This window comes from Rhinopithecus roxellana, chromosome 2 (assembly GCF_007565055.1).
Source record: "Rhinopithecus roxellana isolate Shanxi Qingling chromosome 2, ASM756505v1, whole genome shotgun sequence".
In the NCBI taxonomy this organism is placed as follows: Eukaryota; Metazoa; Chordata; class Mammalia; order Primates; family Cercopithecidae; genus Rhinopithecus; species Rhinopithecus roxellana.
The window spans coordinates 19,280,975-19,296,865 of NC_044550.1; the positions used below are offsets into that span (position 1 = coordinate 19,280,975).

At 38.1% G+C, this 15,891-nt stretch overlaps 1 protein-coding gene across 2 annotated transcripts in view; it reads right to left on the reverse strand.

Moving 5' to 3' along the window:
• The window catches only part of DKK2 (dickkopf WNT signaling pathway inhibitor 2), a 110,608-nt gene extending 99,115 nt beyond the window's left edge, over window positions 1–11,493 (reverse strand). For both annotated transcript variants that reach the window (XM_030913467.1, XM_030913463.1), the window contains exon 1: window positions 10,507–11,493. In XM_030913467.1, the coding sequence (XP_030769327.1) occupies window positions 10,507–10,728 (222 nt within the window). In that variant the 5' untranslated portion in view covers window positions 10,729–11,493. The remainder of the gene's footprint in view (window positions 1–10,506) is intronic.
• Between the last annotated feature and the right edge of the window lie 4,398 nt (window positions 11,494–15,891).

Sequence of the window (15,891 nt, forward strand, 5' to 3'; positions counted from 1 at the left end):
TGCTTAATTCAGATTTACACTTCATAAATTCAGGGTGGTATGGTTTTAAATTTCTTTTTTGTAAAACAACCTCTAATGATGTTGAGGCAAATAAGCAGTGTTTTATGCTTTGCAAAGAGATGGAGAAAGGACTTACTGTTATGATAACCATTCTACTAATAAAAAACCTAAGGCTTAAAGGTGTTAGATAACTTCTTTGAGGTCCTGCATATTTTTTAAAAATAAGTTAACGAGGTTTTCTTCTAAATTGATATCCAGCACGCTTTCAGGCTCACCTGCTGTCCCATGCAGAAATCATAACCCCTTTCAACAGTATGTTCTTCGAAATTAAAGTGTGATAGTGCACAAGGCATATACCCAGAGGGAACATAGGTAACAGACACAGATTAATCATGTGTGAAACATCAGAGTATCAAATGTTTCATAGTTATGGCTCACTTACCCCTGAAGTGGAGAGAGAGGAAGAGATTAAACATATCCCCAGGCAAAGAGGCCCATCCCTCTAAGTCAGAGGTCCGCATGAAGTTGAAGAAGGGAAACTGGGAGAGGACTGGAAAAGTGGATACTTCTCTACATGAAGCTCAGGCTGCTTCCAGCATCCCTCACTGGAGCTGATTCAGAGACAGTGTCTTCCTAAAACACTGCTGATCTCCAAGCACAATGCCCCAAATTCTCTGCCCAGGAAGCGCAGTAATCTAATGAGTCGGTGGTATTCAGATCAATTCGATGAATAATGATTTACAATAAAAAAAATTTTTAAAGATAGAATAATATAATAGCACACAGCAGAAGAGAAGGACTAAAATTGAAAAGTCATACTGTATTACCTACTATAAGATAGTTTATTTTCGAAACTCTTTTTAGGAGTGTGAGTGGAGAAGGGGGGATACAGAATCACAGTGTAAAATATATTTCTTTTTCTGTCAGAAAAGTTTAAAAGCCATTGGCCTCTATCCTAGTTGGCACTTGGAAAAAGACAAGCACCCTGCATTCTGAGCAGCCCCACCACCACTTTTGTCCTTTCTGTTGTGTGCTCCTGCCATTGCTGTGCAGACTTTCCAGCCAGGCTTCTTGCTAACCATGCCGTTAAAGTATCAGGACTGAAAAAGTGAGCAACAATACAGTCGAAGCCACTTCCTTTCATTAACTTTGTTTAAAACTGATTGACACAGCTGTCATCGTGACACTGTAAACTTTGATAATACATTTTGACCTAAACAAATCTAGAGCTGAAAAAGAGTCTACGTATAATTTTTCTTCCACTAGGTAGTTAATCAACTCAAGGCGACTGAATGTAATTCTTTCACAGAGCTTTCTTATTCAATATTTAACAGAAAGTGTTTCTTCTGATTATTTGAAATGTTTATATTAGAAGTCAGAGGATGCAAGTTCCAGTGAGAATTTCTTTGTCACAGGCATTGATTATAGTACATTGGGCAGATCATGAAACATCTCTTAATCCGATTTCTTCGTGTGTAAAACAAGCAAGTTAAATTAGGCAGTTCCCAATGTGTTACCCAGTTGTGTGTCCTGCTTTAGTCTGTTGTATAAGTTCTTGAAACTTTTAGATAATAAAAGTTTCTTTTGGTCCTTTCTATAAAACTCTCTATCTTTAATGATAATACTTAAGCACATTTGGAGAATCCTCTTATTTGGTTATTAAAATATTCAAGCATTTTAAAAGATTCTTATCAGGTTGAAAGTAAATGTTAAGAAGGTTTTTCACACTGAAAATTAATAAAATATTATTTATGAAAAGTAAATAGCAAAAAACTCTAGTACGTATTTCAATATATAAAGATAAATATATGCTGTTTAAAATATTTGTGCATATTATATTAACATTTTATGAGCTTAAGTCATAGTTACTTGCACATTTTAATCAGACATGAGTTTCTTTAACAAGTCCATCACAGAGAAAAAAAATGGAAGTCTACTTAAACTCCAAATACTCAATAACTTAAACTCCAAATACTCAAGTAGGGTTAAAGAAACAAAAAGCACTTGTTTTGGTAAGAACCTACATAGCATTGTTTCGTCACCCGTGAGTGATGAAATAGACCAGAGCGCAGAACAAATTTTCAGTAATCACACTTGAGTGTTATAGCTTTAATTAATGTATAGGCTTTTTTGATAACTTTGTTTTGTCATTTAATCATGTCAGAAATCATGAAGACTTGGTTGCCCGACTCCAGACAATATGAGGTTAATAAAAAAAGGCGTAATTTTTGTTATCAAGGGTTTTTCTGTTGTGGTTACTGTTATTTCTGGCAGGATTTCCAAAATAGTTGAGCAAGAAATGAGGCCTAAATTTTATAAAACTAAAAGTAGACAGCTGCATATGTGGCAGGTGATTCCAAAAAGGAAAATAATGTCAGTAAAGAAGAGAAAGTGGAACAGAAAGAAAAGAGAACTGTTGAGGGAGCTCACATTTCTAGGTAGATAATTGTAGAGAAATAAGTGAAGAAAATAAAGAGGAATGAACCAGAGAAGAAAACAGAATAGCATAATAGTAAACATGCAAAAAATGAATTAGGCATAAGGACTAGACAATAGACTGCCGAGAGTACGGAGCACGGTTAGTGGGGAAAAAAGACTCTGCATTTCAGAAGACTAACACAATACCTGCTGCTCCAAATTTCAAAGGGTTGAGAGGAAATAGAATGTGAAAACCATTATTTGAATGTGGTTGTAATTTCAGGTGATTTTAAATGATAATTATTCCCTCTGCCTCTCATTTGGATGAAGATTTTTTAGTCCATTATCAGATAGAAACATTTACTGGCAGTTTGTTTCCAATATGTTAAATGAAATTTATCACATGCTTCCATGAAATGTATTTCACTCTTGATTTAACGTTACTAAAATGTTTCAATTTACCTAAATCACACAAAAAAATCTCAAAATAAAAAAAAAAAAAGAAAATGATATAGAAACAATGAATTCCCAGTTTCTGAGTCCTCCTGGAAGAGACAGCTGACCCTCAATGAAGGTTGTTAGCCTTCCAAAATCCTAGCAAGCTGTCTTGGCCAATACACTATATAGAAAGTGTCAAGAATCTTGCCAGTGCAGGGGTTTTCTCACTTTGGAAAATTTCAAATGAATACTGTTAGAAGCAGACTAACATGATGTTCAATTATTTTGGTTCTTGTGGTTGAAAAACTAATATTGTCTTGCTTATGATCTCCACCTACTATGATTGTATTTTTAACATCTGGGGTACCCTTGTTTCCATGCTCTTTCCACAATTCCACTAATTACTTAATTGTTTGCCAGTGTGCTTATGTTCTACAAGACAACGTTGACTTATCATCTCTCTTAATGTAAACATTACATAGTAGAAATGTCACATCATCTGTATGTGTATGTTTATTTTGTCTCGTTTTGCTTTATAATTCTTAGCCTCAGAGTAATTGAGTTCATTTTTTTCCTTCTCGTACCTCTGCCCAACTTGGTGGGGAAGATTAAGAGGCCACTTCTTATTTGGTGCATGAGCATTTGACTTTACTTATTTCTGTAATGGCAGTGGTAATAATGACATCAGCACAACAACTAAGTGCACTTTCTTATTCTTCAAAGTTTTCTTTATATATATTATCACATGTGATCCTCACCATTGCCCAGTAAGTTAAGCATTATTACTCTTATGGTTGTTGTTGTTATTGTTATCCCTATTTTATGGGTATACTGAAAAAAGGAAAGACTAGAGAGATTAACTGACTTTTCCAAACACATTAAACTAATCAGAGGTGAGTGGAATTTAAAACCTGTTTGAAATTGTAGTGCTGTGATGCTGACACAGATCATCTGATTATCTGAACTGCAGCTAGAAGGGGTCAAAGGTAAGGAAAAAGCAAAAGCAATACAAGACTCTAAATTTAGAGAATTTCCCCCATCTGATCAGGATGTAGGACATGTCAGCCAAACAAACAAAGGCATTGCAGAGGAGCCATTGGGAAAGCCTGTGCCTGTGCTTCTCTATCACATAGTGACATTCAGATTCAGGAAGATGAGGACAGGGGAATTTCTTGCTGGGTGTGAAGAAAGAAGAGAGAATAAGCTTTATGCAACAGAATCTACTTTCTACTTGGGGTGACACTATCATTTTATACTTTAATGGGAAAGAGTAAAAGAAAGATAGGGTTATGTGGGAAGGCAGGGAGGGAAGTAGAGGCAGAGGTGAAAATAATGTATTGTTATGGTGCCTGCCTTAGCATCCACGAAGTACTAACACACTTTAGACTTCTCAGAGTAGCAGCTGGGGAGCAACAGGGAGTTTGGATTTTGTTGTGACTTTCAATTAAATTGGAGTTATACCCATGTCACTCAAGTATAGAGAGGGAAGAGTAAGTGTTCATGTTCTCTCCTAAATTCAGAATAAACAGCATATTGTAGCAGCATAAGTAGGTGGTTTAATATATGGGTTCTAATATTAGATTGCTTAGGTTTGAACTTTAACTTTCTCCATGTACAGCGATGTGACTTGTACACATTGTAAAACCTCTCTGTGTCTCAGGAATGTTTTTATTATTTATTAAATGTTTCGTCATTTATAAAAATAAGGATGATACTAGGATTTGTTTCAAAGGGTTGCCTAGAGGATCAAAAGAGTTAATGCAATTGAGGATTTAGTTTCATGCCTGGCACAGAGTGAATAATCAATTAATGGTACCCCTTATTATAATTTATTGTGTGCCATAAGTTCTTGCAAGCTAGTTTAAGGAAATAATATACCTGAAGATCACTCACTTCTTCTATTTCCCTGAAGAAAGAACAATCTTATTCCAGATGATAAAGTATAACATGAAGATCTAATGTCTCCTGGGAGAGGTTTGGACAGATCTATCACTTTGATAAGTCAGTTTCCCTAATTGTGATATTTTTATTTGTTTTGTCATTTAATGTACTTATTAGCTCATTGATTTTTTAAAATTGTAGATTTGTTCTTTTTTGCTTTAGATTGTTTTATTTTAAATTAGATACTGCAAAGTATTTAAAAGGATATCTGATATCCATTTGTCCCTTTTGACTCTGTGGAAAAAGATAAGTAACATTTTTTAAAAATTTACTACTTTTGTATTTTTGCTAATTTTATTTCTGAATTTATTATTTAAAGCACATAGAGAAATCTAAACTATTATTGAGATTCCCAAAATATAATCTGTTGTACAGATTCAGGGGTTGTGGAATACATGTTAGTGTAGCAATTTTGTTGTTAGTGATACATAAACTAATTACTTCTATTAAAAAATTTAAACAGGATATTGAAATCTTTCTGCCTTAAAGTTTTCTTTGATTCAATTTGCCATTACAAAGAAAAGAACCTACCAAATGTTATATTGACTGACTTCTTTAAAAGAATGCTTTATATTTGTCCTAACACAACAATTAGAGAAAAATATGATATTCTGCTCTAGTTCCTGTCAAGAGTGGACAGAGAAGGAAGAGAAAATTGACTTTCGCTTACCTCAAATAGTAATACTAAATTTTTCTTATGCATTCTGTATTAAATCTTTCTGCGCAATCTTAAAGCGATGCTACATAATGCAAAATGTCTATCAATTATGATTAGCCTTACTTCCTTTTGGTTTATGCTTCTGGGTTGTTAAAAAAGGACTCAGTAAGAGGCTCAGGCAGACACAAATATCACATAAACCATTTGAACAATCAGATAAATTGCTAAAAACAGGTTTATCTCCTTGTTATAAATGAGCACAAGTGACTAGAGGCATAAGGAAGTAAAACAACTCCAGCAGGCTGTCAGAAAGTCATAGGCAGAAATAAGATTGTAATTGATTTTGCTGTTAATTCAATACTAAAGAATAAACAGTCATTAGAGACTGAGTCTAAAATGGCAAATATGTTAACTATTATAAATTTCTTCTAAAATATAACCGACTATTTTAATGTACGTTTAAAGCAGTTTGTAAGGAAATGAAGAAGAGTCAATATTTTCCTAGATCAGAATACACTAGCTATAGTTCTATGACATTGCCTTACCTAATCTTAAAATTATAAGTTTCAAAACATCTTGGAAAGGAGAAGAAGGTGCAAACGTTTGTACTGGAGAAGAATATTCAAGAAGATTATGACAGGGTCAGAGTCACAGCTGGAGTAAGTTTGAGCAACTTTGTCCTCTTGTGCTCTCTAGTCTAACACAAAAATAAAATGATGGATGTTCATATTAGATTATCATTAAAATTTCTTGCTATTCACGAGCTAACTTTCCACTTGTATCAACTATCAATTTTCTATAATTCGTGGTGAGAAGAAAGGAACGTTAATATGGATTATTTCAAATTCCTTTATTTTAAAAAATTTAATCATAAAAATGATTTTATTTCCTGATTATATTTAGTGTTAGTCAACGTCCAGAGAGGCTATCAGATTATTTACTCTTAAGCAGGAGAAATTTGGGCTGAGGTTAGAAAAAAAAGTCATGGATGATTTCAGAAAGCGAAGAGATCGTTTACCGAAAATAGAGTATATAGTTTATTTCAGTGAGCACTTTCATGAATGTTTGTGCATACAGATACAGCATACTTTCATTAAAGAAAATGCACTCTACAAATATTAGTGCTCTTCAGTCAACTTGTTCAAGCTTCTCTTTCAGTGAATTTTCATTCTTTTCTCACACATAACTTCATCCAAACCACTATCCTTGAAGTGTCCAAGTCATATTAGAAAAGCATAGAATCTGAATTTATGTTAAACCATAGCTTGTTTTGAGAAACACATATCAGAAAGCTCATCTACATTTAAACTATAACTATAATTATCACTGTTCTAGTCACTTTTAAAAGAATCGCAAAATGCTACTGCATTGCATTCAAATTAAATTCATCTGCCGGTCTCAAAAAGACAAAAAAGGTAGAATAAAAGAAGCAATTGCAAACACAAATCCAAAGGTTTTTCATTCACACAGAAAAATATGTGAATTGCAAAGCTTGATTTTTTTAGTAGTTTGGGTTTTTAAAATTTGTTTTGAAGGTGGCTCATAAAAGTCAACACCTCAAACTTCAGAGGTAGCATTGAGAAATGGCATACTTCGTCAAAATATATTTATTCACATGATGTTGAAGATTTTGTTTGAAATTACTTTTAATTTAGAACATCTGAAACAGTCTCCTTAGAAATTGGCATATATATTAAAATGCATAAATATTTATATATTATGTAAATATATTAGTAACAGTCCTGAAACTTAATTTAGCCTGTATACAAATATAGTACATACATGCAGTACTTATTAGCAATAGCTGCAAATGAAAAGGCAAATTAAAACATTGATGTGAATAATTCAGCAGTTCAATTTTTGCTAATTCTGTATCAATCTTCTGAATACTGTCACTCTCAATTTACTATGTCAGTTTCCTTTATAACTCATACGGTGTCTTTGAAAGCAAACCTAAACTGAGAAATGTAACACCTCTGGAGAACAGTGGATTTTCTCTCTCTAAATCTTTTCTAAAATTCAAAGGCACATTTTAGAAGTGATATTACAAATAATCCATCTTGCCTATGGAACAAGTAGAATTCCTGTAAATAAGAATATTTATCTTTACATGAAATCAGGCAACTTTCAATAAAACTTTAGAGCTCATATAAGTCTCTTTTTCACTTTTGTGGATTAATGAATTTTCTAAATTTATTCAAGAATTCCTTCTGCAGTGGCAAAATTCAATTCTCTATCCTGAAAAATTAAAACAGGCTATTTGCAATTTCCATTGGAGAGAAAGAACACCAAGGACTAAGCTTCCAATCTGCCGACCTGAAGCTGCATCCTAGAGCTTCTTCCTCCTGTGTCCCTGAAAGAAATCTATTTCAACATCATTTGTCAAGTATAAAGGGAGTTGGGGGAAATCAAACTTAATAGGTCTTAGGATGATACTATATGGTTAGCTAACTAGATTAGCTGACACTTTAATTCCAATATTTTCGATCATATTTTACTATTGTGATGCCTAAAACTCTAGTTCAGCTACATTTCTATTCTAGAGTTTTTCTCTACAAAAGGAAATGACATCTTCCCTGTAATAGCCTTTCTAATTTCCATTTCATTTATGAAAATAATAATAGTAAGAATGTTGGTAACCACATAACTATAGAATAAAAAAGATAAAGAGACTCGCAAATAGCCAAAGAATTATTCTTTTTACTTCAAAGAGAAAATGTTTTACTATTTGTTTCTTCATAACGGTACATACTTTAGATCATTCATTAAACAAGAATATACAAAATAAAATTTTCCCATTTGCCAGTTATCCTCCTGCTATTCAACCCAATATTTTATTTTGTTTTACCTTTATCTTGAATATGTTAACAATTTTTTTCACAAGCTTAATGTCAAATTTTAACAATCTAGGATTCCACTTCAGTAAATATAATAAAAGATATTCCATAGAACTGGTATGTTATGAAAAGCATATTAGAAATTCAACCCATTTGTGAAATAAATAAATAAATAAATTCTCAATGTAAGGCGATGTAAATAGACTTCCAAACTCTTTAAGAAACATAATCAAGTAGCTATTTGGAGAGGGAGCCACATAAAAACGTATTTTATACCGATTTATATACAGACACAGTATCAAAACATAAAGAAGAAGCTAGGTTGTGGGATGCATTCCTCAGTCTCACCTGTGTAACGCTATGGGTAATGAAAAGACGCGTGTAACTGATCTTCTGACAGAGGAACATCAGGTATGTGGGCCCAATTGTGGGACAGAAACAAAAAGCGCTTTACAAAAATTTCCCAGAAAATACATAGATTAGAATGGAAAGGAACCTCAGTACTATTGAGTGCTTCTCTGTGTCCTTGGGAGAACTACACATTAAGCTTTCTTCAACTGGGAACATGAAATTTGAAGTCAGTAGCATTAGAGGAGTCATGATTTAGATTGAGAGCACCCATTCTTTCTAACCCCTGTTTCATCTTACGACACACTTCTAAGAAAAGGTTAGGTCCATTGCTATTGATAATCCTAGGGTGTCTCCCAGGAGAGGAAAAACGAATGAAAGTGGTCACATAAGCGTGTAGGCATGTGCACGTGTATGAGGATGTGCAACAGTTATGTTTGTGTGTACGTATATGTACTTTCTTATTTTTCCTGAGACCTTAAAAAAAATCTGATTGCTGATTTTGTAATCCCTTGAAAGGATAGCTGAAATGGTAGACATTTCAAAGATCTGGGAAGAGTTCTGGAACTGCAAAACTAGCAAAACTGCAAAATTGTCCCCGTGAGAGGGCAGTAGGGGGCCAAGCCCGGGCCTGAGTCTTGTCTCTCTGTCCATCCCAGACTGGCTTGGCCCTCTCTGTCAACCTTCACCCTGCTGGCTGCGCTGTGGACAGGGGCGGCGGAGGACACCGAGAGCGCGCAGAACCGCAGCATCATTCGGCTCCAAGGAAACTCAGATCTTTGGGGCTTGGGCCGCCGCCAGGGGTTGACACTTGTGCTGTGCGAGGTGCGTGTGCCATTGGCAAACTGGCTTTCTCAGTTTTGGCTTCCCACAAAAAGGAGCGGAAGGGGGAGCTGTCGTGATTCCCAGTGCCCACAGAGCCCCCTCTGCTGGCCACTGCGCGCCAGCCACAGCTGGTACCAAGTGTACGCGCTCGTCTCTGTGCGTGTCTATTTGTATAACTATTTGCAAGTAGCTTTCAATCTATCTGTCTGTGTGACAGAGACAGAGGCGCCTGCGGAAAGTTCCCTCTCTCAAAAACGCCTTCAGTATTCTGCTGTATCGCTGGCGCCTACGACTTTGTCATTGCCATCTCATCATTTTGCTTCCTTCCGGGTGATTTATGTACTATTATGCGTGAGTGAGAAATGCGTGTCTACTGCAGTTGTTTTGTCTGTGACCTTACTTCTTTGAAGAGAGAAAGTGGTTGGGAGGGAAGGAGAACCTGAAAAGGACTAATTCCCCCTCCGGATTGTAAAATATAATGGTTAAACGCCCAATATCTCAATGTCTAGACTGAAATCCCACTCTGCTACTTATACTAGCTATGTGCCTTAGGCAAATCATTAATCAATCCGTGCCTCAATTACTTCATTAGCAGAATAGGAAAGCAACAGCATCTAGCTCACAAAGTTGTGAAGATTAAATGAGTGAATATGTAAAACGCTTAGAACTGTGCCTGGCACGTTAATAGGTGCTGCAGGTTAAATGCTATTAACATCTTCATCAGTTGATCACAGTGTTAAATGGAAGGACCATCCTGACCACTTTCTCCAAAGAAAAGCACTAGATCTTGATACGTGCCCACGCCCCAATGCAAAGGTGAGACCGAATCCTAACCCATTCACTCCGTGCAGTGCAGGACCAGCAGCCACCCAGACACCCCCCACCCACGCAGACCCTGTTCAGGGAATCCCTCCCCAGCAGTCTGTTCTCTATACCCGGGGCCATGTTCCGAATTTTGCGAGATGCAATGGCAAACTGCTAGCCCAAGAGAGCTGGCCCCTGCCTCTCCTGTCTGAAGAATGTGTTTGAGGGTTTTCCTACCTGCCCCAGGTTTTTGCCCTTCTTACTGCCGCCGAATGCCAGTCCTTGGTATATGCCCGCAGATCGATTGGCGGCCTGAGCAGGCGTCTCCCCGCCCAGAGAGGACTTGATGGAGTTGAGTTTGGCTCGCGAACTGCCGATCTGTGAGCTCTCCACCATCAGCACCGCGGCCAGTAGGAGCAGGCAGCGGGACGAATCCTTGCACCGCATCAACGCGGCCATCTCCCGGCGAGGGGTTCCCCAGGAAGACTCAAAGCCCGAAGGGGTGGGAATGCAAGGGGAGGCAGGACCCCAACACTGGGCCCCTCACTCGGGGCGCGGGGGCTTGCAGATTGTGTTCCCTCAACCCTTCCTGGTTCGGGGACCCAGGACCCTATGAACTCAGTCTCACGCCTCAGGACAGAAATTAGCGGAACCCAAGCGAGACCAGCTTCTCCACCAGGGCAGGAAGTTCTGCAGTAACTGGAAGCAATCAAAGGCGAGGCGCTTTCTCGCCAAGGAGGCGTGACCCAAGGTGCAAGAAAACCCAGCCCTGTGGATCGCACCGCTTCCGTTGCTTCTTGCCCCGCACCTCCTGGGTCCCCTCGGGATCTCAGCGGTTTAATTCTCCTCTTAATTGATCAGGTGGCCCGCACCAGTTCCTTCTCCTTCCGACTCAGTTGCTTTTCTCTCCTCTCTTTTCCTAACTTTTATGTGTCAAACTTCGCAGGACACAACGCTCCGTTTCAAAGTTAGCAGGCGCTTTAGTAGGGGATCAGGAGATGTCCCCGGACCGAATCCTCGAGATCTGAAGAGAACCGAGGTCCCCCACACGCGCACTCACAGTTGCCCCGAAGCGTAGTCCCTTGACTCACAAGAGACAGAAAACCGCTGCCAGCGCAGCGACGCCAAGCGAGCGGACTTGCGCTACGCTCGCCTCGGGCTCCCGCTCTCTCTCTCTCTGCTCTCTCCCCCTCCCTCTTTGCTTTTTATAGACTCCCACAGTGGGTTTTTTTTTTCTTTTTTTTTTTTTAACCTCCGCCCCCAATTCAAGAGTGACGAAGAGTGAAAGCTTTTCTCTCACCCCCCACCGCTTCCGCCCCCGCTCCCCCACCTCCGCGTGCTGCTTCTCCTTCTGTGGCTTCCACTCCAGCTTTTCCTCCTCATCCTCCCGCTCTGTCTCCGCCCCACAACTGCTGGAAAAGGGGAATATAGCTTTTCCATGGGGTGAGTGGAACTTAGGGGCTCCTAATTCCTGCCAACAACTCCAGCGGTTGGAGGGGTCTTTGGAAACAGGCGGAGGGCAAAGGTGGAAACGGAGAGGGGCAAGCTGCCACCACGTGATCGCCGCCACCCTTCCTTAGATCTTCCCACCCTTCTTCAGCCCCTGACTCTGCGGGGAGAGCTGGAAAAACCCTATGGAAGCTTTAGAAAAGTAAGCATCTGCGCATCTGCTCATTAGAATTGTATTATTTGTGCGCTCATGTTTGGTTATAGCCTGTGCCTCCAAGGGAGTGTGTGAAGGAGGAGGATCTCACAGCTCGATTGAGCATCTTTACCATGCCAGGCAACTGCTCTTTTTGCGAAAAGGAAATCCCAGATAGGAATGAACGGGGGCAGGGAGCCTTTAAGATCCTGTCTCCCTTGACTTCCTGCCTTCTAACCCCTGGAAATTACAAGAGAAGTCATTCCTGTCAGCCCCCGGGGCTCTCCAGGTCCAATTCCCTTCCGTTGAAGGTCGAAGGCGGCTCCGGGAACTACTGGGACGCGCTGGAGCTTGGGGGCGCCAGTGGCAGCAGTTCAGCGAGCCACGGAAGTGCTGCAGGAGACAAGCGCTGAGTTCGGTGATGTCTGGTGGCCAAGTGCGAGACTTCCCAAGCACAGCAAGGGATTGTTCAAAAGTTGTTGCATTTCTGCTTCGCGGACACTAACGGTCAGGAGCAGAGAAATCCAAGCATTGAGCCACAACTTGAAGTTAGAAGGCTGCTAGCCGCCAGGGGAGGATACTAGCAGCAACCTCTTCAGAATTTTTGGACCTAGATTTCACAGCTTTCACACCTGATCCTGGCGCATGTCCATGAGTAGGAATTAAACTTGTCGCTAAGTGAGAATGTTAGTGACTCTTATTTTCCCCAAAACAACGCAGAGTTCTAAAGTGTGGATTTAGAGCTATTTTCTCCCAGACAGCTCCGGTTTTGCAAATTTCTCAGTCCTGACCTATGAATCTGTCTGCTCTGAAATTCTTCATTTTCAGAATTTTTTTAATACACAAGCAAATGGGGATTAAAATTTGCACCCTTTGGCATGTGTTCTTATCTTTTGAATTTCCTTTCTTTAAGATAGAGATTTTTTCACATTTTAGTGTGTGGGGTTTTTTTTTTTTTTTTTTTTTCCACTTTAAAAATATGCCAGGAATAACAATATGGATGACCCTTGAAGGACATCATACGATGTCACAGAAAGACAAATCCACTTATAGGAGGTAACTAAAATAGTTAAAATAGTTAAAATAGTTAAATGCGTAGAATCAAAGTTTGGAATGGTGGATACCAGGGATTGGAAGGAGAGGAGAATGGGGAGTTACTATATCAATGATCATAAAGTTTCAGTTAACCAAGATGAACAAACTCTTGAGATTTGCCATATGGTATTGTACCTATAGCCAACAATAATGCATTGTACTTTTACAAACTTATTGAGAAGGTAGATCTCATGCTATATAGATATAAACTTTATATGTGTGTGACATTACATACATGTACAATGTATATATGTATTTATATATATATACACGCATATAATATTATTGTAGTAAGAACATTTAACATCTATATATGCCCAGTAATAAATTTGTAAGTTTATAAAGTTAAGTGAGGCATTCTAGACACTAATAAAAGGCAAGGAGATGGGTCCTTACTCTATAAATAAAGTACTTAGGATTTCAAGCTTAGATTTTACGGAAGAGTATATCTTTTGCCTTCATTCTGGGTTTGCCAATCAGAAAGCATGACAGAAACTGAGAAAATTAACTTAGGAATCTACTGGTTTAAATATTTCTGAAAAGTAGCTTAGAGGAAAAGGAAAAGATAAAAGCTAAACATGTAGGCAACAGATCACTCTACATTCACTTGGAAGGGTGTAGACTTTGACCATACATTGAAGAACAAACACAAATGAACCATGAGAAAATGTGAGGATGCTTTGCCTGTTTCTGTCACTTCTTTCTTTCTTTACTTCTAAATAAAATAATATCCCACATACACAGGCCTAACTTTACTTATATGTACTGCTAAACAGAAAAGAAATATCAAGCACAACACATTCACTCTCAGTTCTGAGTACTAACCTAAAGACATTATCTCAGAGGCTCATTCAACACCCCACAAGTTCCAACAGCAATTTTTTACAAATACAGTTAAATTGAAAGTCAGCATAAAATCTACTTACACAAACATTCTTCCATATAAAACAAAATCAGACATACAGAATCAAAAGCTAAAACATACACAATTACGCCTTAGGCTAAAAAGGAGTCAAAAACTAATTTCATTCATGAGACAAATACTTTCTGTAAATTTTTTTGACAGACAGAAACAAACATACATGACCCATATGTTGACAAGTAGATATGCATACACAAAATCAACTAACTGTAAATAAACATAATCCTTTGGATTACTGTCATAGCACCACACGTGTTTTTCCCTTGTGTGTTTTCCTAACTATAAAGACAAAAGCTTCATATTTTACTTGGGAAAGTAGATTTTTATGCCACTTGCTATAACATAATTAGAGAGTAGATATTTAAAAATAAGACTGTACAAAAGCAGGATGTACAACCCTCTTGTCCAGAAGAAAGTGCCTTAATGGACATTTTTTCCTTTGGTCATACATTCCCTCTTATCTTTGCTCCTCTATCTGTGGGGCCATTTTGGTTCATAGAAAAGCCACTACTTTCTCAGCAGTTGTTTCTGGATCCTGGATTCCTTTCGAATACTTAGTCCCAAAGGTATATAACTTGTCACCTTAGTCTTGTTTACTGCAGCTTACTAATTTTCATCCCATTAGCTCTCTCCCTGCATTAGTGAATACTTCCTACAATAGCCTTTTTATCAGTTGTTCATGCATTCCCCACACATGAAGCAGGTATGGTGCCCTGAGGACACAGTGGTGAATGAGTGGGGGCCTTCCATCTAAAGGGGCTTGGAGCTCTGTAGACACCTTGATTTACTAAAATCTGCTTCTAGCCGCTCTCAGAAGTGGCTGCTGTGAGCCTTTCTTTATTCTCAGCCGCTGCTGAATTATGCCAGTCTGAGAGTTCAATCTGTCACAAAATATCTGCAACTCGAATTCAAGCCAAGCTGGCTTGAATTCATGTGACTTTGGGAATATAAATGATCAAATATGTCCCCCAGAGTTCTTTTTTTCCCTTCAGAATTTATATGCACATTTTAATGGTGTTCAGAGAGACAATACTCCTACATTTGTTGTTGAACTCAAAGAAATGACCCTAGTGATGGTAATGTTAGGTCAATAAGAACAGAATAGCACACCTGGGAAGTAAGATTCTCTTTGGTAGGTCCCACAGGACACCAAATTATCTTGCACACACAGAATAGACATGAAAATCTTTAATGTGTGGTTGGACCTTGATGGATGTTAAGGATCTGAAAAATAAGATTATGTGGGTTTTCCCTCTCCATAGTAAACCAAGCTACCTGGCTCTGTAGCCTAGTAATACTTTGAGAGTTTTATGTTTCTCCCCTGCCTAAGAACAACAGTCTCATGTGTTGTTACAAATCAATTTTAAATACCTGGTAACAAACATAAGCTTGCATTAATATTGTGAAAATTTTTTGTGTTTCTTGATGGGAATAATTTTCATACCAGATATGAAAAAACTGCGTCTCCTATTTGATTCCTGCATTAATTTCAGTTGTTGATGAGATCTTGACAAGGTCTCATGGACAACAGGACCAGCTAATAAAAAAGATCTCATCGCCTACGTTTGAATCACTAGCTATGCTTGACACAAACATGCACAAGTGAAATGGGTCAGAAGATTTCACAGTAAATCAATCTGAAACAATTGCTCAGCCAACAGCTTCTTTTTTGAACCTTAACAAGTTAGTCATCTTATCCATACTTTAGCTGCCACTTAAATGAAAGAGGATTACTGAACAGATATTTCCCCTTAGCCTGAACCCAAACAACAAAATAATGCAAATAACATAATCTGAAACTCAGGCAGATAAAGACGTCTACTGAGCCTTGTGCATGTATGTGACCGTAGATGGAGATGGAATTAGAAAAAGTCATCAAATGTTTAATAAGAAACACTTTCCTTTATGATATAAAATTGTTGTTAGTTCTATACAATGCATATCCTTTGTGGTATGTTCTCAC